General features: G+C 52.0%; 1 protein-coding gene across 6 annotated transcripts; it reads left to right on the top strand.

The window, feature by feature from the left end:
• On the top strand, positions 1–27,173 carry Sorbs3 (sorbin and SH3 domain containing 3). 6 transcript variants are annotated; one of them, XM_013349298.2, is made up of 21 exons: positions 1–247; positions 4,449–4,599; positions 4,840–4,957; positions 6,501–6,694; positions 8,615–8,678; positions 11,688–11,726; positions 12,192–12,288; positions 14,135–14,222; positions 14,417–14,503; positions 14,605–14,658; positions 15,453–15,539; positions 15,992–16,053; positions 16,555–16,697; positions 16,919–16,968; positions 17,078–17,124; positions 17,294–17,408; positions 21,056–21,181; positions 23,270–23,578; positions 24,703–24,806; positions 25,030–25,136; positions 26,396–27,173. In XM_013349298.2, the coding sequence occupies exons 1-21, from the start codon at positions 141–143 to the stop codon at positions 26,455–26,457; spliced, it is 2,211 nt and encodes a 736-aa protein (XP_013204752.1). In that variant the 5' UTR covers positions 1–140; the 3' UTR covers positions 26,458–27,173. The 6 variants fall into 6 exon arrangements, with proteins under 6 accessions (XP_013204752.1, XP_026638992.1, XP_013204751.1 ...); XM_026783191.1 differs by having other exon boundaries at positions 2–247; positions 4,452–4,599; positions 14,132–14,222; XM_013349297.2 differs by having other exon boundaries at positions 2–247; positions 14,132–14,222.

Genomic DNA, 27,173 nt, shown 5'->3' with positions numbered 1-27,173 from the left:
CTGTACCTTCTCTTGTGAGAAACAGGAAGCTCAGGAAGCTGGAACCTTTGGCAGTGCAGCGGCACCCTCTACATTAAATATTTATCTTGGAGCCCAGGTCAGAGCCCTAGAGCCTAAGAAGTTCGCTCCTGCTGAGGGGGATGGCCAAGATTCCTGGACTTGGAAGATCTTCAGCTCCATCGTCTTTGGAGAACAAGGAAGAGAACGAAAGTGATGTGGCCCTTCTTAATTCCAGGGATCCTGACAGGTGGGAGAACGTGGAAGAGGGAAATGGGTAGGACTTGTAATCCCACAGGAGGAAGAGGCTGCTTCCCGGGGATGGATGGATAATTCTGCATACTGCAGCCTGACCTCAAAGAGGGTCCCAGAACTTCTCCACTCCTGAGGTCCCGCCTGTAGGCCTTGTAACCCACCTCATCCCTCTCCCTTCAGCCTTCTTAAAAAGACAGGCGTATATTCTCTAAGGAGACCTCACAGGGCATCTCATTTAACCCCCCTGAACTGTGCTATACCTGCCCTTGTTAAAATACTTCACTACTGAGGACTGGAGCCCCGGTAGGAGGTTTACATCTGTGGGAGCCTGCCAAGCATCTTCCTTAGGGCTTGCACCCATGGGAGCCCTGGCAAGTCCATCTCTTGAGCTGTTCCTGGGCCTAAGTTTCCCAGGGGATCTTGTCTGAGGACAGCACAAACAGCTCTTTTCCCACAATTGGGGAAATGTGAAGCTAATAAGAGGCGAGGGTGCTAGGTTATTAGGTGACGTGCTTGAAAAGCACTAAAACTCAGGGTGCTCCAAGCACCCATCAAACTGCAGTGGGTATCACTGACCATACCCAACACCGAGCTGAAGTGGATCAGAAACCATTTTTCCTGGTTGGTTTGTTGGGAACTTGGGTATCCCAGGAGTGAGTCACCTGCTAGAAGTACTCCAGGGTTTCCATTGTCAGCAAACATTTGCCACGGTGCTTGCCAGCCGAGAAACTGGAGGAGGAGGGGAGAAGGGAGGGCCAGAGAGAAGGGACAGCCAGTGGGTGGTGTCCAGAGGATCCGCGTCAGCACAGCAGGAACAGCGGAAAAGCAGGATCAAAACAAAACGGTGAATGGGAACACCAAGACCCTCCAAACCTCATCCCCGCCCAAGGGACCCCACCCTTGTCCTCTTTAGTGCTGCTGCCCGTCCAGGGAACCGCTGGTTCTCTTAGGACAATTTCCTCCTTAAACTTTACACGTGTGTGAGCATCCTCACGTTTGCCAGAACACGCACGTTTGTTTGCAAACTCCCGGCCGCGCGCTTAGGCACGCACAAACTCCCCCCCCCCCCCCCCCGTGGGCGCTGCCTTCGCTCCAAGGCCACCCTGCTGTGGGACTCCCTTATCTCAGTCCCAGCGTGTCTGCCTCCGGTCCTGTCTCCTGCCTCTCCCAGGCTGAGGGCTGCGTATCTAATGCTGGCTCCACCCGGACTCTGGCACTATCACTCCTGCCCTCTGTCCTAGCTCTGCAGAACAGCTTGCTTCCCACACCCTGGAAATGTCGCTGGAAACTCTGAGTGGCCCCCCACCAGCCCGCCCGCCCCCTTCCGACGCCAGCTTTGCGGTGGGGGCCGGGGAAGGCATCTGGGAAACCCAGCGGGCTCCCCTGGGACCCTCGGTGGCCCCTCCCGGCGCCGCCTCCTGGCGGGCCCGGCCCCTTGGGCAAGGGGCCACAGCGTCCCCGTAGCGCGCGGCCGGACAGAGGGCACCCGCGGGAGCGGAGGGAGGGAGTAGCCAGCCCCTCCACTCCACCCCAGCACAACCCGGGATCACAGTCCAGATCCGAGCTTCAAACTCGTCCCGCCGCACTCCTCTCAGGGTCCTGCCTCCTAGCTCGCCCCCTCGGCCTCCCTCTTCCTCGTTGAGCGCCCGGCCTGGCCTAGCGTCCTGACGGGTCACGAGGGCCGCGACCGCTGGCAGCTCGTACTTCTCCTTGCCCTCTTTCCCCGAGGGCGATCGCGCGGCTGCGCCAAGCAGGAGCCGGCTGGGATGCTCCTGCCCTCCTGGGCGGCCCCGAGTCCCCCCACCTGCTCGCCGGGGGAAGGTAGGTGCTGGAACCCCAAGGGGCAGGAAAGAGGCAAGACACAGCATGGGTTAGACAGGAGCGAAGGCATAGAGCCCCTCCCCCGGGATCCCAACCTCTGAGGTTGTATGAAGTTCCATTACCCGCAATCCAGAAAAGTGTGCTCGGAAAAAACCCTGACCCTGTCTGTGGGGAGCTGTAGTTTGATCAGACCTGGAAAAGCAGAGGGCAAAGTCCCCCCACCATCAGGGCCTCACTCTGAGGCGGGAAGGAGTTTACCAAACTTAGAAGTACTTCATTCTTCCAGCTCTTTGGAGAGAGCTGCTCGGGTGCAGGGGCTGCCTGAATTCTGGGAGCTCACCAGAGGTGTATGGACACCTGTTCTATGCTAGATGAACACCAATTCTCCTGGAGGCGTCTGTCTTTCTTAGGTTCTGCCTAATGTCTCCAGGCAGGCTTGCTGGGAGAAAGACCAGGACCACCTTCCCGCCCCGTCCTACCCCTGTGTACTCTTGGGAGTGCTTTTACGTGGAGTTGGTGGGAACGGAGCAGATTGAGGTATCCCAGGGTCTATAGCTCCTGCAAACAGGTGGTGATGGGGGTTGAACCCTCTTCCCTGGAGAGGATGCTGGGTGGGGACACTTAACATTAGGGAAGGAAGGCCTGTCAGCTGATGGGTACAGCTGCTGATGCTTAGTGCAACTTGGCCTCTAGCCAGCAGCCAAGCAGGGAGCGTGGTAGCTCTACACTAGTCTGCCCGGGCCTTTTTGGTGCTCAGTCCCGCCTTGCCTCACTTTCCCTGGAAGGAAGGCCCAGCGGCGGGAACTGGGGTGTGTTTGCATGTTTGGCTTTTGGTAAGTGCTCTAATTGGATCCAGCTGGTGGGCTGCACCTCCTCCAGACTCAACCTCCCCTCCCCACAAACTCAGGGAGGGGTTGGCCGGGTCCCCAAAAGGCTGCTCAGATGTCAGAAGAAATCCCCACAAATGCAGACCAGAGAGGGTGCTATCCTAGCCTCATTTGAATCCATGCCCATGCCTGAGCTGGAATTGAGTATGAACGGCAAGGAACCACAGGCCTCTGTTGTCCGTCTTACCCCATGGTCCCCCCACAACTTCTTATGCTATTCATATGACTGCTTGCCACACACGCTCCTGGGACCTTCTTTTCATCTTAACTCCCATGCTGCTCACATGATCCATCCTGCATTCCCACCCCCAACCCCCACCCCCAAGTCATACTCATAACACCGAATATATTCTGCCACACAAAGGACACCTCCTGAGGTGTCTGGTGTCCTTGCTGGGAGCCGCTACAAACTCCACAGGCACGCGCAAGGCTAGTCCAAAAGTGGTTCAAGTTTATTCCACTAGTGCCCTGTCTAGCCGTGAAGAGGAAGAGGCACAGATTCTGCCCCACACCTCTCTGGGCACCAAAACTCTTTTGTGCCCTTGAACCATGACCTCTTTGTCCTCTTTTGGCCACCTTTGGGTTCCCCTTTGTATGCCTCCATCTCCCAGGTGCTCTGTGCTCCGTAATGCAGACCCCTTGAGTGAGGCCTTGTCAGGCAGGATGCTGTCAGCCAGGGAGGATGGGTATGGGTCCGGGTCCGGGTACTGGAGTATTTGTCAGTGTGCAAGAGAGCAGCTTCCAGAACTCAGCACCACTCCCAGGGCGGGAGCAGGTTCTCTGGTTGTCGTCTGCGGCTTTGCTTTCCATCCACCTGCCACTGGCCCTGAGTGTTCTGGAGCCGTGATCTGCACAGGAGACCAGTAGATAGCCCACAGTCCCTTGATCCCCTGAGGACTGGCCGCCCTGCCTGGCAATGCTCCCATGCTCTCCTTGGCCCTGGTAGGGATGAGGGCACTGCTGGCTGCTTCCTGTGGTCAGCAGGTAGGAGGCCTCGATGTTGGCTGCCCTTGTGGCTATGAGCAAGCAGATGCTACCCAGGGCATGAGAGTGGCAGAAGAATGGAAACAAGTCCTGCGTGCCCAGGTCCTCTTTGCTAACTGCCCTACTTCCCCTGGGCTTTCCCTCTAGGGGAGCTGGCTATCTTGGCACACAGAGCCCCCAGAGGGGTGGTCAGCAGGCTGCAGGCCTGCTTCTGGCCAGCCTCCCTATCCTCCTCCTCCTCCTCGCCTAGCTTCCCCTCCCCCACTCCCACCCAGCGCTCCTGCCTGGGGCCTAACAAGTAGTCCATTGTGCCTCTGTGAGTCCTCCGTACTGGCAGCCTGCAGGCGGGTGCCCAAAGCTGCATGTTTCCTGGGCCCTTGAGTTCCCACCCAGCTGGTCATAATCCCCTCCCACAACCTACCTTCCTCCCCCACCCGTGGGTTGAGTCAAGAGGGCCCAGGCAGTCCGGCTCAGCAAGGCTTTCTCTTCCTTCCTCCTTCCCAGCAGAGTACACACCACGAAGGAGCAGCTGGTACATCCTGAGTCCTCCAACCTTGACCCAAGCATGCAAGGCCTCCCTGCTGGGCTCAGCCTGGACGATTTCATTCCTGATCACCTGCGAGCCCACATAGGCCCATCCTCCCGGGGGACGAGGGTGAGTGAACAGCCAAAAAAAAAAAAAAGGTACACTGGTGGGCCAGCAGTTGATGGGGACATTAGCAGGCCAGATGAGAGAGCAGGGGACAGAAAGGGTCAGGAGGGAAGACAGTCTAAAGAAAGCTTCGTGGCTTCCCCCCAGGAGGCCAGACTATTGCTATGCCCTGGCTGCTAACCCTTCCCACTCCAGTGGAACCTCTTGGGCCCTGAGCTGGCTGCTCCTGGCCCCTCTCCACAGGTGCCTGTGATTCGGAATGGTGGCTCCAACACCCTTAATTTCCAGTTCCATGACCCTGCGCCCAGGACTGTGTGCAATGGCTGTTCCCCACCCCGGAGAGATGGTCCCCAGCATCCAGGTGGGTCCGCTGGGGGAGATCTGCTCTAGGAACCTTATATGCAGGGTTATGGGGCAAATCCCCTATACCAGACGGAAGGGAATAGATCTTTCAAGGCCATGAGAAGTTCCCCCAGGGAACGGCGAATTCAGCTTAGGGTTCTCTATGTGATCACGCTTATCCTGAGACAGGAACCTTGAAAAGAGAACAGACTGACACAGCCCTTCCCTCCCTCTCGACAAGGGAAGGACGTGGCCTTAGGAGTCAAGGGAACTGTAACTGAGCCAGTGATTCAGATGGGAGGGTGAGACGTGCTGGCTCAAGAGTGGAGGATGCAGCTTTAGAGCCTGCCATCTGGGCACTAAGGTCTCTGAGTTCCTGGGGACTCCTCGGGACGATTCAGCCCTGAGAGAGATGGCACCCTTTACTGAGCATTCATTCTCCTGAGTCAGACACTATGCAAAGGACCTCAGTTGTTTAACAAGTGATTATTGACCACTTACAGCGGGGCAGCACTGGACAGACCTCATGAGCCTCCCCTCATCTAATGCATCCACAGCCAAGCAAGGTCCGAGGCGGTTATGGGCATCTTCCCAGTGGGGATCGCGTCTCAGAGGTGCCCGGAGTAGGAGCAGATGAGATTGCACTGAGGTCCACACCCTTGGCCATCTGGCCCTGGAGCACTTATGCCATTAGACTGCACTACTTAGAAATGAAACGTTCAGCAAGGGAGGGGCGGAGCTGGGGACACAGCGCAGAATGCATGCCTGGGGGAATGGGTTTTGGACCCCTCTGAGGGTCTTTGTGCTGGGTACAGTGACACAGACTCGAAGTCACTACATCTTTGCTGAAATTGCTCTTCGTTTATATAAGTGGAAACTGAGGCACCGTGAGGGCGATGGACGAGCCTCAACTTAAACGACCAGTAGGTGGCAGAATGGAGTCAGAATTTAGGTCTGAGTCCGTCCAATCCCATTTCCCCTACCAACCCTAGTGCAGTCCAGATTCCTTGTCTTGACGCACCCTAGTTGGGGCGTCCTCAGCATTTATTGCGTGTCATGATTCCCAGCCGTCCTTCTGCAAAACGCTTACAACAGTTGTCCAGGAAAACAGAATGGGGGTAAGGATACATACAGACTGCTCCGAACAGAATCCTTTGAAAATTCATTTTATTTTTATTTATTTGTTTATTTGTTTGTTTGTTTATTTATTTACTTTAGTTTTTCGAGACAGGATTTCTCTGTAGCTTTGGAGCCTGTCCTGGCACTAGCTCTTGTAGACCAGGCTGGCCTTGAACTCACAGAGATCCGCCTGCCTCTGCCTCCCGAGTGCTGGGATTAAAAGGCGTGCGCCACCACCGCCCGGCTTGAAAATTCATTTTAAAGAAGCAAATAAGCAGAAGCCTTAGGGCGCTGTTGGGCATGGGGAGGTTTGTGGAGTCCACATCACACAGCCAGATGAGGAGGGGTTGAAACGGAACTCACAGGGATTGAGTCAGATGAGACAAACAAGGCCAGGCGTGGACCCCTGCCTTTCAGCTAATGCCTATGTACACCTCTCACAGACCCAGCATGGTATCAGACCTGGCCAGGCCCTGGGAGCCGGCCCTCTGAAAGCCCCAAGCAACCTGCCTCCCAGCGTGCCCAGAACTGGTCAGCCACATGGACCAAGGACAACAAGCGGCGGGACAAGTGCTGGGTGAAGTACGAGGGAATCGGGCCCGTGGATGAGAGCGGCATGCCCATTGCCCCCCGATCTGTGAGTCCAGGGCTGGGGGTCACAGATAGCGAGGGCCCAGAGACCCCCCCTAAGTTCTATTTCTATGAGTAGATAAGATTGAGGCATGAAAGCCGTGCCCACACCTTATGTATCTGAGTCAGATGTTACATGGTGCAGATCTCAAAACTGGAAAGTTACAGCCGTAAGGGCTGAAACTAGCAGGGATGTTTCTTAGTTTTGTACCCAAATGGCCTGTCATAGCACCCACAGAATGGCTGCCTATTTACTGGCGGAGTCCTGAGCGAGATTGCCTCATGCCATGGTGGGCAGGGAAGGATCCTGTATTCCACCAGGACTGCTGGGGCCCTGACCTTCTGTTGCCTTCATATCTTGGGGCCAACCAAATTTCCTCATAGTCACGCATTCTTCCTGCTTTGTAAGGTCCAGTTGCGGCGGGTTAGGAGAAATACCTTCTCCCCCTACAGTGTTACTTTTCTTTCCCCGTGAGGAAACGTGATCATTGTCAAAGTGCTGGAAATAGAGACACAAGTCTGAGGAGATAGCTCAGCCAGTGTAGTGCTTGCCATATAAGCCTGAGGACCAGAATTCTAGCCCCTGGAACTAAAAGGAAAATTACATTAAAATTCAATTATTTAAAAGTTTAAATATTTTATTATTTATAATACTATTTATTATTATTAAAATTTAAAATTAAATCATTTTAATTATTTTTATGTATTTTATGGATTTTTATGTATTCTAGGATAGCCTGTTCTACAAAGGGAGTTCTAGAAATCATTTTAATTAAAATTTAAAAATTAAAGTAAATTAAAACCAATTTTTTTAAAGGTAGGCATGGGTAGCACATTCTTATCATTTCAGCATGATGCGCTGGAAAGGTGGAGACAGGAGGCTGTCTGGACCTCACTGGCCAGCCACTTTAGAGTACTTGATGAGTTCCAGGCCACTGAGAGAGACTATTTCAAAAAAAACAAAAAACAAAAACATAAAAACAAGTGGATATGGATCACCTGGTCATAGTGATGAACACCTTTAATCCTAGCACTCAGGAGGCAGAGGCACAAGGATCTCAGTGATCTGTGAGTTCAAGGCCAACTCAGTCTACGTAATGAGTTCCAGGCCAGCCGAAGGCTACCTAGTGAAACATTGTCTCAAAAATAAAATAAAATAAGAGGACTGAAGGACTGAAGAGATGGCTCAGTGGCTAAGAACACTTACTTGTTCTTGCTGAGGACCAGGGTTTGATCCCTAGCACCCACACGGTAGTACACAACTGCCCATAACTCGGTTACAAAGGCTCCAACACTATCTTTTGACCTCTGAGGATGCAAATACAACACACACATAAAAAAATCTTTAAAAAAATAAATAAATAAATTAGGGGCCGGGCGGTGGTGGCGCACGCCTTTAATCCCAGCACTAGGGAGGCAGAGGCAGGCGGATCTCTGTGAGTTCGAGACCAGCCTGGTCTACAAGAGCTAGTTCCAGGACAGGCTCCAAAACCACAGAGAAACCCTGTCTCGAAAAACCAAATAAATAAATAAATAAATAAATAAATAAATAAATAAATAAATAAATAAGGTAGAGAGCTGGTGAAATGGTTCAAGTAGATAAGGGCACTTGCCATCAGGGCCTCATTCCTGACGACCTCAGGTGACAGCAGGAGAGACCCTGTTCCTGTAAGTTGCCCTCTGGCCTCCACATAGGGGTGTGGCATGTGCACATCCCACCTCAATAATAAATGAAAGAAATATAAAAAATATGGTGCTGCTCTCCTCTGGCCTCTACATGCACGGGGGTATGCAGCTCTATGAGGTACCCAGAGAAAGGTCTCATTAGTAAAGCTCTCATGACTTTTCCTTGGGAAGCATGGGTGAGCAGGGAGGCCTGAAGACCGTGGGTGAGTAGGGAGGCCTGATTTTAATTTTCTGATCTCAGAGTGTTGACAGCCCCAGAGACTGGTATCGGAGAATGTTCCAGCAAATTCACCGGAAAATGCCAGGTTAGACATCCTCCCAGGGCCCAATAGACTCCCAACAGCATGGAGGTTGTGGGAGGGATGGAAAGGGGCTTTTGTTGTGTTTTGTTTTGTTTTGACTTATGAGATTCTTCTCTCTCCAAGCTCTAAGGTAAGTGGTCTTGAATATCCACCCCTCCCCGCTAAAAAGAAGTTGCTACCTGTAACCCCAGCAAGGAAGAGGCCCTGAGCTAAACCTGGAAAGGGTAGAGAAAGTGCCAGCAGAGGACTCTCCAAAGACCCACAGGGAAAAGCACACCTGGCCCATTCCTGCACTGGAGTGAGAGGGGGTTCACGGGGGAGACGCCATCAGAGTGATAGGGTCAGGTCTTGTGAGGCTTTGGGTGCCCCTGAGAAGACTTTGGCTTTTACCAGACAAGAAACCTGGAAGCCTGGGCAGTTCTGAGCCTCGGGGTGACAAGCTCTGACAATGAGGACTGGAAGGGTCACCCACACTGGCAGACAAGGGGACCAGTCCCCCTGATTAGCAAGACCGGGAGGAAAAAGGTCAACATGGAACCTGCTTTGAGACCAGGGCAGGGGCAGTGGGATGGGGTGGGGAATCCAGGGAATTTCAGGCATAGTCCTGGAATTCTGGGCAGGAAAGACCATCCTCAAGGGTGAATTTAAACCCGAGCACATGGAAGGATGAAGCTACTGTTTGGCTTCCTTTTAATTTTTCACACAGGGCCTTGTGTATTCCAGGCAGACCCCGGGCTCACCGCATAGCTGAGGTTCGCCTAGAGCTCTCGGTCTTCCTGCCTCAGCGGTCACAGGAGTGTGCCCGCCTTTGGTGCTGCCATTTTGTGTTTTTAGAGAAAGGGAAGCCTGCAGAGGGAGCAGGTTTAAGAGGTTTGGAGCTTGGTGTGATGGCACATGGCATTAGTCCCAGCACTCAGGAGACAGAGGCAGGAGGATCTCTGTGAGTTTGAAGACAGCCTGGTCTACACAGTGAGTTCCAGGACAGCCAGAGCTACTTAATGGGTCCTTGTCTCAGAAAAGAAAAAAAAAGTAGAGGCTTTTGTTTTTTGAGGCGTGTCACACTCCAGTGGAGTAGGCAGCGGACTGTCCAAGGCTAGTTCAAGGACAGGGTCTGAGCTGCACAGGAAATACCTGGGACTCTCAAAAGAGATGGGGAGTTCCAGTCCCCGAGGCATTCTTATTTATAGTTTAACTATAAATTAGGATTGTGGGAATAGATATCGCCATCCTTATCGTTTAGTAGCCAAAGGAGATTGGTTCCCCTACTCCCCTGCCCCTGCAAGAACAAGTCTTTTGTCTAAAGTGCCATATCCAACGCTATGTATGGATCTAGGACTCCATAGCGGTTCACTCAGGGAAGCTGGGCCAGGAAGGTTGTCATGAATTCTAGGCCAGCCTAGGCTATGGTATGAGGTCCCATCTCAAGGAAAAACGAAAAATGGGTTGTCAGTGTGTAAAGACTTCCACGCCTGACAATCTTCAAAACCCACCTAGTGGGAGGAGAGAACTGACCCTGCCCCTCTGCCCCCTCACATGCATGCCGTGGCATGCATGTGTGCACACATACACACAGAAATGTTTCTAAGAAAAAACAAAATAAACAAGCAAAAAACCTGAAGGGGCTAGAGAGATAGTTCAGCAGTTAAGTGGCTGCTTCTCTAGATGACACAGGTTTAATTTCTGGAACCTACATGGCTGCTCACAGCTCTTTAACTCCAGTTTCGGGGGGCCTTGTACCCTCCTTTAGCCCCCAGGGGGAACCAGACACACATGTGATTCACAGATATACATACAAATAGAATATAAAATAAAATTTAAAAACCAAAAAAGAAAAAAAAAAGAAAAAAAGAACAAAAAAGAATAAAAACCAAGAAAATGTAGATATAAGTATTCATATTTGCATCTACTTGCATATATAACCTCTCATAGACCTTAAATTGCCTCTAGGTTACTTATACTTAATCCCAAGTAAATGTTGCATCAGTAGCTATAGGCACACTGTACTGTGTTGTTTAGGGAATGGTGACAAGAAATAAGGCCATGTGCAGCACAGATGTAATTATATTTTCAAAGAGGCCTGGTTGGATCCATGGAGGTAGAGCCTGCGGAAACAAGGCTGAATGTGTTTGAAAAGCCGTAGGACCAGCTAAGATCCCATAGAGAGACGGAGAGATAGTCCTTAGGACTGAGCCTCCTAGGCATGTGGGTTCTGAGGAAAGTAGCCCAGAGCCTTGGAGGTGCCTCCAGAGATGGAGAAGGAGAGACAAATAGTCTCCCTGCAGCCAGATGAGAGAGTGGAGTTTCAGAGGGAAAAGCTGGGGCAGATGCTGCCACCGAGTCAAGTTAGATGACTTTGGAGCTGACCATAAGGCTGAGTGCCGCGGAGGTCTGGAGCCCTTGGTCAGAGTGGTTGACGCAGCAACGGTGAGCAACAGGTCTTCTGGGAAAGAGGAATGTGGACCGGAGATGTGGTAGTACGGTTTCTTGAGGAAAAGCAGACAACCCAGCAGCAGAGGGAGGGCAAGACAGGCTCCTGAACAAAGTATTTGGGTTTTAGAACCTCTAGACGCCTCCCTCACCCCAACCCCTGAAAGCCCTGCACACTGGGAGGTGTGGTTCAGGGCGCAGTGAGAAGTGAGGTATTTGAGAAGGAGGTGCCGGTGGGGAAGGGAGACAAAGAGGAAGCCCAGCTTCCACAGCTGGCATGGCCTGGACAAGCCTACAGAGGTCAGGAGAGGGTGTGTGGGGGAATAAATCAGGAGGGGTTAGAGGGTGTGGCTGCCGCCCAGTTGGCTCTCCCAGGCCCAAAGTCTGCCAGAGGCAGGCATTTCAAGCCCTCCCAAAGGCTGCCCTCCTAATTCCTTACCTCCCTCGGGACATTCTTCAGGCCCTGACTCAGCCCTCAGCCCCTGCTCTAGGCAGAAGGGAGGCTGGGAGCAGCTAGGCAGGCTGAGGGAGCGCCCTGTCCTCACTCTGAGTCCTATTGCTGACCCAATCCGTTCTGTTCTCCAGATCTACAGTTTGACTGGACCTTGGAAGACCCACCCAAAGGTGAGAGCTATGGGTTTACTGGTCTGTGTCTGGTGACGTGTGGCCTGAGCTTGGGGGCCTCCCAAGTGGTGTGGTTCCACACAAGAAGTTTATTTTTTTTAATTTTTTAATTCATTTTACATAACAACCACACAAGAAGATTTTAAGGGCCACTTCTGGGAACACTAAATCCCCTGGTAGGAGGTGACTAAGACTTCCTTGGCTGCCCAGAAAGTCCTTGTTTGCCATCTGCTGACCAGACTTCACTGGGCATCTTTTCTTACATGAATATCTTATGCGATTCTTCTGAATTATGAGAATCTGGGGATCCCACCTGCCCCAAAGCTCTTGGTACAAAGCCCATGGACTAGCCAGGAGCCTCTCTCTGTTCCTGTGAGCCATAATCCAGGTGTTAGGATGGAGGTGGGTACCACCGCCTTAAATAATTACCCAATCCTAGTCCTTGTCTGTCTCCTTTCACTCCAGTGGTTTCCTCGCGTGCCTCTTCTGCAGACTCCAGGCATCCAGAACCCCAGCAAAGACCTGCTGCCTCCAGGCCTGGCACATCAGTGACTTCTAGCCGGTGAGCAACAGAGACTAGTGTCCCCTTGTGGCCAAAGCTGGCACAGCCTGAGAGCAGACAGGGAAGAGTCTATTCTTCCATTGCGTTCTACAGGGCCTTAGAAGGTCTCCACCACTGTAGCTATTCTCACTCACAAGGGCCAAAGACATCCAGGAACAGAGCCACTCCTGTTGTGCACCAGGAACCAGAGGCTGTGAGTGATATGTGTGTGTCCAGGACACCGGGGCATGGAAGCTGTTAAGGGCAGCTTGGACATGTGACCTTCCACTTTAAAACCAGAGAGAACCTGTAACATGGATGAACCAGGCTTCCACTAGATTGTGACTGAGAGGTGCCCTGCTGCAGGAACTCTGTTCCGCTTGGGCCCCTGGAGCTCTGCTCTGTGGTTAAGTGCACTAGCTGTGTGTGCCTTCGCGGGGTACAATTCAGTTCACTAGCATAGCCATCACTGACCTATGGCCTTTGTCATCAGTGAGGCAGTGACAGAAATCCAGATTGGACCCAGAGTTGAGGTCCAAGTCAGGCCACTGCCACTGGCCTCCTGTCCCCATCTTGTGAGTGGGGACAGACGGTAGATTATCAGGTCTGAGTGAGCCAGGGTCTGATCTCACAGCGTGGTTGGCATATAGCAAGTCTGCAAGCATTCGAACACACGGGTTCCCAATGATGAGCGCTTCCTTCTACTGCAAACAGCACATTCCATTCTCATGATCACCGTTTTATTATCGAAATGAGAACAGAGTCATAATTATAGGCGATGAATCCTCACCCTGTGCTCAGACATGCCAGCATTTGATAAGCTCCGTTCAGTTGTTCCAGGCATGGGTAACTTTCAGACTAAAAACATGGGGTGTGAAAGCCAGCCAGGAAAGGAAGCCTAGAGGAGAGCCGCGGCAGCAGGACACTTCAGTGACTGAGGTGGCCACACAGGTTTTATCACTCAATCCAAGCCACATAACCTGAGGCCCAGAGACCCAAAACAACTTGCCTGCCAGGTCTCCTGGGCAGAGATGCCCACAAGTTCTCCTTGGAGTTGTGTGTGGTCTTATATCCTGGGCTATGGTTTGTAGGCAGACTTTTCTGTCCCACCAGCCAGTTCTCAAATAACCACACAGAGACTTCTTATTAATTATAAATGCTTGGTCGATAGCTCAGGCTTGTTAATAACTAGTCTTACACTTTAGGGTAACCCATATTTCTTATCTACGCTCTGCCATGTGAGGTACCTCTTTTCAACGAGGCAAGTTCATCTTGCTTCTCTCCAAGTCTCTTCTTGACTCCTGAGACTCCTCCCTTCTTCCCAGCATGCTCTCTGCCCAGAAAATCCTGCCTTGCCATAGGCTACTCAGCTTTTTATTAACAATAAGAGCAACACACCTTCACAGTGTAGTGAAGGGTCACTCCACAGCAATGGTTTACAAGACCACTTGGCTATGGCTGCTTGAAAACCTGCTGCACTGGGACACAGCACACCAAACACAAATACAGGATGCTTTTGCCCAAGGCTACAAGAGAGGTCCTGGCCACCCGTGGAGCGATGTTTGCAAAGACCAGCAGCTGGACACCTAACACACATTCCTGCATGCCACTCCCATTTTACCAGTGTTGAGCCCAAGGCGCCATACAGCTTGCTATAGTTACTAAGTCTCATAGATACTAGGGGACGAGGCTGGATTGAAATCCCTGACACTAATTCCACAGGAAGGGGGCAGGGTGGTCTCCTTTTGTGGGAATGGGGACAGTGGTAGAGGAGAGGGGTGCAGCCCCTTCTCCTTTGGTTGTTTTCTCACCCATGCTTCAGTTTTCTAAGAGGAATCTGAAGTGGGATTTTCTCTTTCTTCAGAAGAAACTGGCACCACTCTGAAGAGCCATCTAGAAACACCTTTAACTATAATTTTGGACCATCCTCTTCAGGACTCCAACCCCCAAATCAGGTAGACCGTCCTGCTCACCAGCACCATCCCCAGCTGCCTGTTCTCCAGCCACACCCACCTGCTGGCACAGCGCAGATAATTCCCTGATTTTGGTGCATATACATAGGAAGGGACCCGTGGGCAGATCGGGGAAGCCAAGGCCTGCCTTTAGACTGTAGGCCCAGCCCTAGTGATGGCTACTCACATCCATGCAGGTGCCCAGACGCCGAGAGAAAGTAGAGAGTGTCTGGACAGAAGACTCCTGGAACCAGTTTCTGCAAGAACTAGAAACTGGGCATAAGGTGAGAGTGTTAGCAGGGTCCTCTAGGTCTGGACACACCCCACCGCTGGAGCCTGTTCCAAGTGAGGCCATCGTCTTAGATGTACCCTTCCCACCCTGCAGCCCAAGAAACCACTGGTGGATGACCCCGTTGAGAAACCTGCACAGCCCATTGAGGTGAGTGCTACCCGGGGGAAAGAAGGACAGACGGATGGATGCCAGTATCAGCAGTAAACAAGGATGAGACTGGGTGCTGTGGTCTTAGCCACGGACAAAGGCCAGGGCCCCAAGGCTCTTAATTTGCCCTAGTCCACGTGCATTTTCATCTCTAGCCTTAGCACCAAGGACAGTGCCCGCATGCAGTAGGTGATTAGTAAACAGGTCTGTAGAGATCAGAGCAGGAAGAGACTAGTCAGTGTGAACTGGGGTTATCAGAGGTACTCGTGAACTGGACCTGAGTTTGGCCAGTCAGAGAGACAGCTCCTCTAGAAAAGAGGCTGGTGTGTGTGTGTGTGTGTGTGTGTGTGTGTGTGTGTGTGTGTGGTGGGGTGTATACCCGAGTATGCGCTCGCACGCACGCATGAGTAAAATTCAGCTCTCACTGGAATGAGCAGTATGATGATGAATGGGTGGCTGTAGTGAAACCAGACCGTGGAAAGTCCATAGAAACCAACAGAAATTTGGCAAGCCCTCAGGTTCTTAAACAAAACATAACCACACACACCCCCACCCGCTTCCTCAAAATTAAAAAGGCCAGGAAAGGCTGAGGCACTCTTGACACCCTGGAGTCCTGGGTTGGGAACTAGTGACAGGAATGACGTGACACCTTTCCACTAGTCCTGAAGCAAGCCTATAGGCATGGAAACCTCTCCTGGTCTCCTCCCTGAGGCCTGAGGGGACCAACCTCTCACTTCTGACCCCTGACCAGCCTCCGACACAGTGCACTTCCCAAAAGAATCTTATCCCCCCAGGTCCTGCTAGAAAGAGAATTGGCCAAGCTGAGTGCAGAGCTGGACAAGGACCTACGGGCCATTGAGACCCGCCTACCATCTCCCAAGGTACCAGCCTCCAGAGGACTTCAAGAGAAAGGCTTTAGCCATAGCAGCAGAGGACAGAGGGAAGCAGGCAAACCTAGAAACTGGCGACCTTGGGCAGACTTCAGCCTTGTCCGAGCTTCAAAACACTGGGCGTCAACTTTCTAAGTGACCCCTAGGAACCCTTTGCCAACTCAGATTCAGTCCATATTCCACCTCGCCTGGCCCCACCCCTAGCCGCAGCCCCAGGGACCCCAGGACCCGACCCGGCCCTGGCTTCCCGGGCCAGCCTCCTTCCTCCGTGCCTCCTCCCAGCGTGAAGGCTCGCGGCCGCCTCTAGGACCCTGCGTCCCGCCCCTCCCCGGCCTCCTTCCCTCCCAAGCCGCGAACTTTTCCGGAGGAGGTGGCGGCACTGGCCTCAGCTGCCCTGGTCCCGGGGTCCCAGGCTCTGATCACGTCCGGTGTCCCCCGTGCAGAACTCGCAGGCGCCAAGACGGTCGTTTGAGCAGCCCGCCCCAGAGCAGCGGCCCTCGGCCCGGTGAGTGGCAGAGACGCTGGCAGGAGCAGAGGGTCTGTTCCCCACGGAGGGGACGTGGCGCCGGCGGGCGAGGGGGCGATGGCCCTGCCCATGGTGGGGGACGGGCAAAGCTCAGAGGAGGGGCCTGAAAATCGGAAAAGTGGCCTAAGGGCATCCCAACCGCAACTCTGTTGGAACTTATCCACTCCTTGAGGGTCACCTGCCCCAAGCCAGGAACACCGGTAGTGGTGGTGTCGGCAGGGAGTAGGACCGAGCCCCGACACTTCCCGCGTTCCCTTGGGCGGTCACCTCCTCTCCTAACCCAAGGCCTCACCCTTCCCGGCCCTCTACTGCACGGGAAGTAGGACATCCTGTTGAGAGTCCCAGACCTGGGAAGACGCCTTAGGAGGCAGAGGACAGGTTGGGGGTAGCGGGAGAGCCTGGGAGGTCAGTAATGTGTGAGGACTAGCCCTGAGGGATATGAAGTTCCAGACAGGTGACTCACTGCCTCTGTCCCTCCAGCACGGCCTCAGCCTGGAGGCCCAGCTCCCCGCATGCACCTTACTTCGGTTCTTCCCGACCCCTGAGCCCCCACAGAATGGCAGATGGAGGAGGAAGCCCCTTCCTGGGACGAAGAGATTTTGTCTACCCTTCCTCAGCCCGAGGTAAGACAAATTCTGTTTTTGTTGGGGCTGAATGGAGGCCTACCTGCTCTGGGAGTTCTCTTACAAGCTCTGTGGTGCCCCAGGAAAGGGAGGGTGGGGGCCACGAGGGTCACAGAGTCCTTGCTCCCCTGTGCCTGACCTGGGTGGGGGGAGCATAATCTATCCCAACCCGATCCCCCCCAGACATGACCTCCTCAAGCTGAGGTGGTGCTTCTCCACAGAGCCTAGTGCCTCTGAAAGGGGTAGCAGCCCGGCGAGGAAGGAGAAGAAGGTAAGACAGTCGTGCGCCCCCCCCCCCGGGTCAGGGGTCAGGGAGTGTCTGGGCAGGACCCTGTCTGGCTGAGGTAACCCACTCTGTCCCATCCTCTCCCCTTTCCCAGAGGAAGGCTGCCCGGCTCAAGTTTGACTTCCAGGCCCAGTCCCCCAAGTAAGTGGCCTTCTCAGCCCCTTCCTCTTCCAGCCTGGGCAGTCTGCACTGTGAGGGGGTAAGGAAGGGCTTTAGTGGGCAGAAGGCTGGAGGGAGGAGGGGTGTACAGGGCAGAGTCTGAAGAAGAAAGACTCAGGAACTCGGTGCTGCACACGGCTCTCATCTGCAGGGAGCTGACTCTGCAGAAGGGTGACATTGTCTATATCCACAAAGAAGTGGACAAGAACTGGCTGGAGGGGGAGCACCATGGCCGGCTAGGCATCTTCCCAGCCAATTATGTGGAGGTGAGTGGGAGGGGTGGGAGAGGTGGGACGGGCAGGCTGGGAGGACCCATATGTTAGGAGAGGCTTGGACCACAGACCCCAGGTTTCTTGCAAAACTTTGAGGAGTCCAGGCTGTCTCTCTTGAATGTCTGTGGCCTACACATCACCTGGTTCAGGACTCAAACTGGCTGCCAGCCCAGCAGAAGCTGAAGAACCCCTTGCCCGCCCAGAAGCCACCATCCCATAAGTACCTCGCATTTTAACTCTCAGAGCCCTGACCTCTGATTCCTATCCTGATGGCAACTAACCAGAATTGTGACAGTTCGCCTGCGAATGCGTCGCTTCTTTCTGGCGTGTTACCTGTTCGTTCCTCACACTGCCCAGGGAGCCATAATCACTTCATTTTATAGACAGAGATTCTGTGTTAAGTAGAGAGTCATATTCTAAATGCAGGCTGGGACCTATAGGTTACTTTTAGTATCTGTGTCTTAAGTCGTATCAAACTAAGCCTCTGGTATAAAGTTGTCCATAATATTCCCATATATTTTAAAAATATTTATTCAGGGCTGGAGAGATGGCTCAGAGGTTAAGAGCATTGCCTGCTCTTCCAAAGGTCCTGAGTTCAATTCCCAGCAACCACATGGTGGCTTACAACCATCTGTAATGGGGTCCGGTGCCCTCTTCTGGCCTGCAGGCATACACACAGACAGAATATTGTATACATAATAAATAAATAAATATTTAAAAATATTTATTCTTACACTCGGGAAGCAGAGGCAGGTGAATCTCTGTGAGTTCGAGGCCAGCCTGGGCTACAGAGTGAGTTTCAGCACAGTAGGACTGTTCAGAGAAACCCTACAGAGTGAGTTTCAGGACAGGCTCCAAAGCCACAGGGAAACCCTAGCTCTTGTAGACCAGGCTGGCCTCGAACTCACAGAGATCCGCCTGCCTCTGCCTCCTGAGTGCTGGGATTAAAGGTGTGCACCACCACTGCCCAGCTCTGTGTCTGGCTTTTACGTGGGTTCTGGGGATCTAAACTGAGGTCATCAGGCAGGCTTCGGCTCTCAGTGAGCCACCTCCTTGGCCCCGTTCTTTCTTTGCCGTTAGTAATCTCTATAATGATTGTCCTCTTATTCCTGGTATTGTAATTGGATATTTATTCTGCCTACAGATTTATTTTCTCAGTCTTTTCAAATAGCTTACCTTTGATTTTTATGTTTTTCTCTATTATTTTTGTTTTCAATTTTATCTTTATTCTTTTGTCTTTTTACTTTTCTTGCTCAGTTTGTCAGAGTGAAAAAGTAGTCTTTCTTCTTTTTTCTCTTATCCTTTGACAAGCCTTGCACAAGCAGCTCAGGCTGGCCTCAAACTCCCTAGGTAGCCCAGGTTGGCCTCAAATTCATAATGTTTCTCCTGACTCATGCTAGACTAGGTGATTGTTAATAATAGTATTTGATACCATAAATTTTCATCTAAACACTGTTTTAACTGCATCCCACAAATTCTAACTTTTTTGGTCTGGTTTTGTTTGAGTCAGGGTCTTACTATGTAGCTCTGGATGGTGTGGAACTCACTCTGTAGACCGGGCTGGTCTTGAACTCACAGAGATCTGTCTGCCTCTGCTTCTCAAATGCTTGGGATCAAAGAAGTGTGCCACCAGGCCTGAACAAACCATGATGATGATGATTTGTTGTTGTTGTTGTTGTTGTTTAACTTACTGTCTTCTCATTTCCTCTGATACCTGGGTAGGCTATTGTAATTCAGGCCCTTGTTTTAACAGGCATTACAGGTTCTACCCACCCACACATTAATCTCTCTGTTTTCACTGAAGTTTAACTCAATTCACACAGTCATCTGATAGTCTATCAGTCATCTACAGCTTAGTGAGAAATGGTCGATTAGCTTATTGATTTTTATGAACAGGATCAACCAAGATAGCATGGGGATTTAGAGCTCTGGTGGGGGCCGGAGGAGGAGAGGGACTAAGACTTGAACCAAGGGCCACTTGGTTCTGAGCAGTAAGAGATGGGCCAAGCTGAGCCAGGCTTATTGGCACATCCCTTTAATCCTAGCACTTGGGAGGCAGAGGCAGATGGAACTCTGTGAGGCCATCCTGGTCTAGATAGTGAGTTCAAGAACATCTAAGAGGGGGGCGGGGGCTGGAGAGATGGCTCAGTGGTTAAGAGCATTGCCTGCTCTTCCAAAGGTCCTGAGTTCAATTCCCAGCAACCACATGGTGGCTCACAACCATCTGTAAAGAGGTTTGGCGCCCTCTTCTGGCCTTCAGGCATACAGACAGAATATTGTATACATAATAAATAAATATATATATAAAAAAAAGCCCATCTAAGAGCTGGGCAGTGATGGTGGTGTGTGCCTTTAATCACAGCACTTGGGAGGCAGAGGCAGACAGATCTCTGTGAGTTTGAGGTCAGCCTGGTCCACAGAGTTAGTGCCAGAACAGCTGGAGCTATTATACAGAGGAACCCTTTGAAAAACCAAACCCCATCCCCAAAACAGAAACAGCTAAAGCTATATAGTGAGACTCTTCCTTGAGAAAACAAAACAAATAATAATAGTAATAATAATAAATAAATACATTTTCAATTTTAGAACAAGGTACTCTGTAGCTCAGAACACTTTGAGAGTCTAGGAGTTAGATTGATGCCCTAGTAGACAGTCAGACTGAAAGAAGGGCCATGACTAGGCAATAATTGTGGTGAATTTCCAAGATGGCCGGCTCCTTCCTCATCCTCCTGACTTGACACAAAAGCTTGGCAGCTTCAGACAAAGGCCTTATCAGCCCCTGTGTCCTTCCTAGAAGTCCCCCTGCTGATGGACTGGCCCAAAAAGTCCTTGTTTGATTAGGATGCCTGTGTTATGCGACAACTGTGGGCCAGTCCACCCTCCAGCAGACCAACCCTGAATCAGGGAATTCTGCCTGTGCTTGAGATTTCTCCTCCACTCCTGGTTGCACTCAAGGTTTCTCCTGCCTTTTAATTCTTTCACTGGCAGAGGAAACAGACGTGACCAAGACCCCTAGACGGTGTGTCTCAGTCACTGGTCCAGTGCTGTGAAAAGACACCGTAACCAAGGCAACTTTTATGAAAGAAAGCACCAGGGTCTTGCTTACAGTTTTAGAGTCTTAGTTCATTATCACCATGGCAGGGAATATGGTGGACTATGTGGTACTGGAGCAATAACAAGAAAGCTACATCCTGAACCACAGGCAGAGAGAGACAGAAAAAGAGAGAATATCCTGGCTTGGACTTTTGAAACCTCAAAGCCCATCCTCAGTGCCACACTTCCTCCTCTTCCAATGCCACACCATCTAGTCCTTCTAATCTTTTCAAATAGTGCTATTCCCTAGTGACAAATCAACTATATGAGCCCATGGGGGTCGTTCTTCTTCAAACCTTCTTTGCTTGGGTGGCCCAGCGTAGGGCTGTAGTTGGACTGGCTTCTATCTTTGCATTCACCATCCTGCCCTGCCTGTCTCGCTGCACATCGCTGCACTGAAAAGTCTTCCCCCAGCAAGCCTTCTCGGAAGACAGAGCCTGCCTGTACTCCCACTGCCACCTCCCAGGCTGTCAGGGTCCATCTTCCGGGAGCGCAGGTGTGTGTCTGGTTAATATCGGGCCTAAGCTTTTCTCCCGTCCTCCCTGCAGGTGCTGCCTGCAGATGAGATCCCCAAGCCCATCAAGTCACCCACATACCAGGTGCTGGAGTACGGAGACGCTGTGGCCCTGTACACCTTCAAGGGAGAGCTGGAGGTGGAGCTGTCCTTCCGAAAGGTGCGCTCAGGCAGGGCGAGGTGGAGTGGGGCGGGGGAAACAAAGATGATGAAAGAGATGAACATTTCTTTTTTTTAATTAATTATTTTTTTTTTTTTTTGAGACAGCGTTTTTCTGTGTAGTCCTGGCTGTTCTGGACCAGGTTGGCTTCAAACTTAATAGAGAGCTGCCTGCCTCTGCCTCTTGAGTGCTAAGATTCAAAGTGTGCGCCACCATGGCCTGACTAAAATGAAATGGACATTTTTTAAAATGTCAACTATACCCAGAATTTTGTTTTTTTTCCAATCTCTTGAATAGATTACTCTTAATTTTTTTTTAATTTTTTTTTTATTTTCGAGACAGGGTTTCTCTGTAGCTTTTGGTGCCTGTCCTGGAACTAGCTCTTGTAGACTAGGCTGGCCTTGAACTCACAGAGATCCGCCTGCATCTGCCTCCCGAGTGCTGGGATTAAAGGAGTGTGCTACAACTGGCTGGCCCCTATTTTTTAATTTTAAGACAGGTCTTGCTAAGTTGCCCAGGCTGGCCTTGAACTCACTCTATAGCCCAGATTTGCTCTGAACTCATTCTAAAGCTCAGGTTATCCTTGAACTCACTTTATAGCCCAGGTTGGCCTTGAATTCACTCTATAGCTCAGGCTATCCTTGAACTCACTTTATAGCCAAGGCTAGTCTTGAACTCACTCTTTAGCCTAGGCAGACCTTGAACTTTTTTCCCATATGTATGAGTGGTTTGCCTGCATATATATGTATGCATCTCATGTGTGCAGTGTCCATGCGGGCTAGAAGCAAACACCAAATCCCATGAAACAGTAGTAACAGATGGTTGTGAGCCACTGCGTGGGTGCTGGGAATGGAATTTCAGTCCTCAGCAAGGACATCAGATATTCTTAACCACTGAGCACGTCTCCAGCCCCAAAACCTTGAACTTTCGATATTCTTGCCTCGGCCTCCCAAGGAGCTGGGATTATAGGCCCGTGCCATGGCTTAGCCAGTTTATTCCAGTTTTGAAAGAACGTTATGAACAGTGTCTCACTCTGTTATCCAGGCTGACCTACCAGGATAGCCTGGAACTCACTGTAGTCCTCCTGCCTCAGCTGCCCAAATACTAGTTACAGGTCTGAGCCAACATGTCTGACCCTAGCATTGTGTTTTTATTGACTGCAGGTTAGTTGACCATAAGGATCATAATCTACATTTTTAAAGGGCTAGAAAGGAGTTTTCCATGTAAAGGGTACTGAATCCAACATGAGGCCCTTATATGTGCACATCCATTTGTGTGTATGTGGCTTCTAGGATGTCACTGACAAGAATGTATGTTTTGTGTTAGGTTATAGTGAAGAAAGTGGTACGTTTCTGTGAGATGAGGAACTGGCCTTCCTCTGGTTGAATTGGGGGGCAAAGCCTACAGATGCCCCTAGTGAATTCCTCCAAGGAAAGCTGGCTCCAAAGACAGACGGGAAAGGAGGTGGGCTGGGGGGATGGACTGGGCAGTGAGAGGTGGGGACACTGTCCTGGAAGTGGCCTACTGAGATGGTGGCAGTTCTGCTCCGACCTCCTGAGGATGCCTTCTGTCCCGGGAGAGGGTCACAGGACATGCACGTCAGGGACAGGACTGAGTTGTGGTGGCATGCTAAGGTCTGTCAGTGGCTTGGAGGCCACCCTTAATTCTGTGTCTCACAGCAACAGCCATGGTTGGCTATCCCACTTAACCCATGAGGAAACCAAGCTCAGCAGGGCAGAACAGCTGTCTAAGGCCCCATAGCTTGAACTTGACTTTGGGTTTGCACCTGTGTAATTAGCCACAGTCCCTCCAGCGACTGGAGGGAGGGATTGATAGTGTTATGAACCTGCCAGGGGTAAGACCTGATCAAAGCCCAGCGCTGCCTGCCACGGGAAGAGCTTAGCCTTCCATTTGTTCCCGACGCCTCCATTTTTAGCTGTGTGACCTTAGACAACCTGCTCACCCTTTCTGAGCCTGATCCCTCAAACACGTAAAGTGTCAGGCCTGAAGATGACCCAGGCAAACCACCCTCAGGTGTGTGCTACCCCAGGAACCCCGGCTGACACGAACTCCTCTCTAACCCCTCAGGGGGAGCACATCTGCCTGATCCGCAAGGTGAATGAACATTGGTACGAAGGACGCATCACAGGCACGGGGCGCCAAGGCATCTTCCCAGCCAGCTACGTGCAGATAAACCGGGAACCCCGACTCCGGCTCTGCGATGATAGCCCCCAGCTCCCTACATCACCTCACCTAACAGCCACTTCTCGTCTAGCCTGTCACCCCAGCTCCCCCTCAGTGCAAGTGGACCCCACAGACTGGGGAGGTCGGACCTCCCCTCGCCGCTCTGGCTTCCCCTTCCCCATCACCCACCAGGAGCCCAGATCCCAAACCCAGGTAAGGTGGCCTGCTTCCTCACACCGCCTTCGTATCTTCTCACTGGTCCACACTGGTAATCCTTCCTGGGCAGTCTCCGGACAAGGACACAGGGAGCTGGGCAGAACCTAGAATGGCTCCATCTTGATTTGGCCCTAATCCTCTTGAGGTCGTTCTACTATTTGGTCCTCCAGCTCAGAGAGGCATGGGTAGGATCTAGCACTATGTGGAACCCCAGCCAACCAGGGTGACGAGCTAGGTCTCCTGAGCCTCCAAGATGCCATTTTTTTTTCCATTTTTTTTTTTGTCAATATCAGGGCTCTGGTATTTGCTTGTTGTGTGGCCCTCAAGCAAGTGGCTTCTACTCTCTGGGCTTGAGTCTTCTTCTAGAGGGAGTTCCCACTGGAGAAGATTAATGGGTAGGTCCGAGCAAAGGTGCTTGGCAGCCAGCCCTTCATTGTGCACTTGGCCCTGGGTCCACATGTTCACCCAGCACGCCTCTCTGAGCAGGTACAGCTGCTCCTGGCTCCTCCTTGGACCCATTTTGTCCTTGCTGCTGCTCACCCTGCCTGGGGCCCTGGGGCCACAGTCAAGTCCCTCTGAAGCGAGCTAGTCAGAGCCCACGTTTCTGGGCCTGGGAGTTTGATGAAACGCATGGAGACTACTCATCAGGCTCTGTGGGACTCGTGACCTGCTGCGTCTCTGTAGTGATGAGGCGAGCAGGCCTGCTTTTCATCCCGCGCAGCTCCCGCATGGCTAGCTTAGCCCCAGAAATAATAACACAGAAACTGTATTTATTTAAACCACTGCCCGGCCCATTATCTCAGCCCCTTATTGGCTAACTCTCACATATTGATTTAACCCATTTCTAATAATCTGTATTGCCACTTGACTGTGGCTTACCAGCATGAGTCTAACCACTGTCCGTCCCGGAGAGAAGAGCCATGGCGTCTTCCTGTCTCTGCTTTCTTCCTCCCACAATTCTGTTCTGTCTTCCCTGCCTACCTGTTTTCTGACCTATCAGGCCAAGCAGTTTTCTTTATTAATTAACCAATGAAAGCAACAGATAGATAGAAGACCCTCCTACATCACTTCTCCCTCATGCCTCCTCTTTGTGGCCCTCCTTTCTTCCCACGAACCCCCAGGGTCTCAGCACTCCTGGACCAACCCTGACCCATCCTCGAGGTACCAGCCGTCCCGTAGACCTGGGGGCCTCCTCCCCAAGCACCACAGAAATACACTGGACTCCGTGAGTACCAACTAAGGATGCTCGCCCCAGGAGGGAGTTGCTGGCCGACAGTAATGATCCCAGGCCCTTCACCTATAGGTTAAGGGAACTCCTAAGCAAAGCTCGTCTTTGGGTGCTTAGGAGATGGGGAGAGGATACCTGGAGTGACAGCTCTTGGTAGAACTGCCAGCGGGTCTGGGAAGGAGCCCCAGGCCTCTGGCTGCCATGTTGCCGTCTCCCACAGGTACCGGGCTATGTACCAGTACAGGCCCCAGAACGAGGATGAGCTGGAACTTCGTGAGGGGGACCGTGTGGATGTCATGCAGCAATGTGACGATGGCTGGTTTGTGGGTGTGTAGCCTGTGGAGGAGGGGAGGGCAGGCCAGAAAGAGGAACCTTAGGGTCTCCCTGAAGACTTGAGTGGTGGCGCCCAATCAGTTAAGATTCAGAGCCAACACCCCCACCTACCTTCTGTCCTGGCCCGGGAAAACTGTCTCAGTGTATGCTCAGTGATAGAGTCACATTTGGGACAGGACTCCTGACTTCCAGACCTCCACATACCACGGCTTCCTCAAGCAGGTCTAGGATCCAGGGTCTCGTACCCTGCCCCTGCCCGCTCCCTACAACCTGGGAAACAATATAATTAATATCCCAGCCCTTCACTACTGGCCCAAGACATTGCACTTTAAGGACTAAGACCTGAAGCCTCACGTTAATCTTGTCTGGTGCCAGGTGACCTACCCACTAGACTCCCCAAAGTGGGCAAGCCTTGTATTCCCTTAGCTTCAAAGGGGAGGCCAGGGAGAGACGTGAATCTAGAAGCCCTGCCTCCCAACAAGCAGACTTCGGGGCCCAAAGGACCGAAGCTCTGCCTGGGCAGAGGTGTCATAGCAATAGACCCCTTGATGATATGGTCTCCTCCTTCTAATATGATTCTCCATGGCTCAATGCCAGCCACGCTTCTCACACCACAGAGGTTAGTCCCCCTTGTGTCTCATTTTATCGTGTGCTTTTGCTGTTGAATTTCTTTTATACCATGAGTGAAGTTTGGTAGATTTGTATAGACAAGAAGGAAAGCCCACCTTTCTGCAGTCAAAGCCACAATGCTCTGGTCTGGGCTGTCTGGTACAGTATTCAGTAGCCACATGTGGCCACTTATGTATAGATTAGTTAAAGAGAACGAAAGGCCCAAGCCTCTTCCTACTATTGCATTCCCTCCATCACCCCAGGACGCTTGCCTCTCCCGGGGTCTTAGCAAGCCAAGAAGTCTGGCTTACCATCCCAACTCTGCCCCTAGACAGAGCAGTGCTCATCTCTGAAATGAAGGTGCTTTACTAGATCAGTGGGTTCTGCTCCACAGAATGTCTGTGACTTGTCTTGCCGATTCCTGGTTTTCTCAAGGAAGTGTGGAGCTAGTGCTGTGTGCAAAGTTGTCTTCATTGGTTGGTTTACGGGTACAGCTTTGCTTATCCCAGCTTGTGCCGCTAGGGGGCAGGAATGAGGAGAGGAAAATCGAGTCCCTTCCGTGAGAACGTGGTTCCACTTTCAATTCCAGGTCCTGTCAGAGGAGGGCGTGCCCTAACCCGCAAAACCTGTCTTTCCTTTCTCAGGTGTCTCCCGGAGAACTCAGAAATTTGGGACATTCCCTGGAAATTATGTAGCCCCGGTGTGAGTGGTCTCCGTGGCAATTTGGAGCCAACGAGGACGGGGTGGGGGAGCATTATTAGCACTATGGGAGGGAGAGAGGCCCCCCACATCATCCTCCCCTCCAGGACCTGCGCTCCCAGCATCTGCAGCGAGACCCCAGCAATCTTCCCTCCAAGCCCCCTCGAAGTCCCCTGGACTGATTCCCACCCGCGCATCACAGGCATTCCTTTGACAGCACCCCCCTCACAACCCCTCAAATACAGACGTCTGCTCTGATGTGGAGACTGCCTACCGGCCTTATTGAAACCAGACCCCCAGGCCCCCAACCCCCCAGCGTTTCCCCTAATGGGGACTGGCTCTTGCTTCACCCCCATGGGGTTCCTCTAATAAGGACCAGCCTCCTACCCTGTGGAGACCAAAGGCCTCCTACTTCTCACCAGCTTGCTGGCCACCACTTTACCTTCTGGCTTCCAGCTGGGCCTGGAAGCAAGGTGGGGAATACCTTGTCAGCTTTCAAGGCCCAGTGAGAGAGAGGCCTTGCCTCAAGACTTTCTCTTCCCAGAGGCAACTGACCCCCTGGGTAGGGCCTCCCACTTATACTCTGAGCCCCCCAACTAAGACCCACAACTGCCCTGACCTATCAGAAGATAGATTTCCAGGGAGACGCGCTTGCTGCCCTAATTCCCAGCTCCTCCCCAGTATCTAAGTCCCCTCGGGAAGAGAATGTAAAATAAACATGGA

This window comes from Microtus ochrogaster, chromosome 17 (assembly GCF_000317375.1).
Source record: "Microtus ochrogaster isolate Prairie Vole_2 chromosome 17, MicOch1.0, whole genome shotgun sequence".
In the NCBI taxonomy this organism is placed as follows: domain Eukaryota; kingdom Metazoa; phylum Chordata; class Mammalia; order Rodentia; family Cricetidae; genus Microtus; species Microtus ochrogaster.
This window is presented reverse-complemented; position numbering and strand designations above follow the sequence as displayed.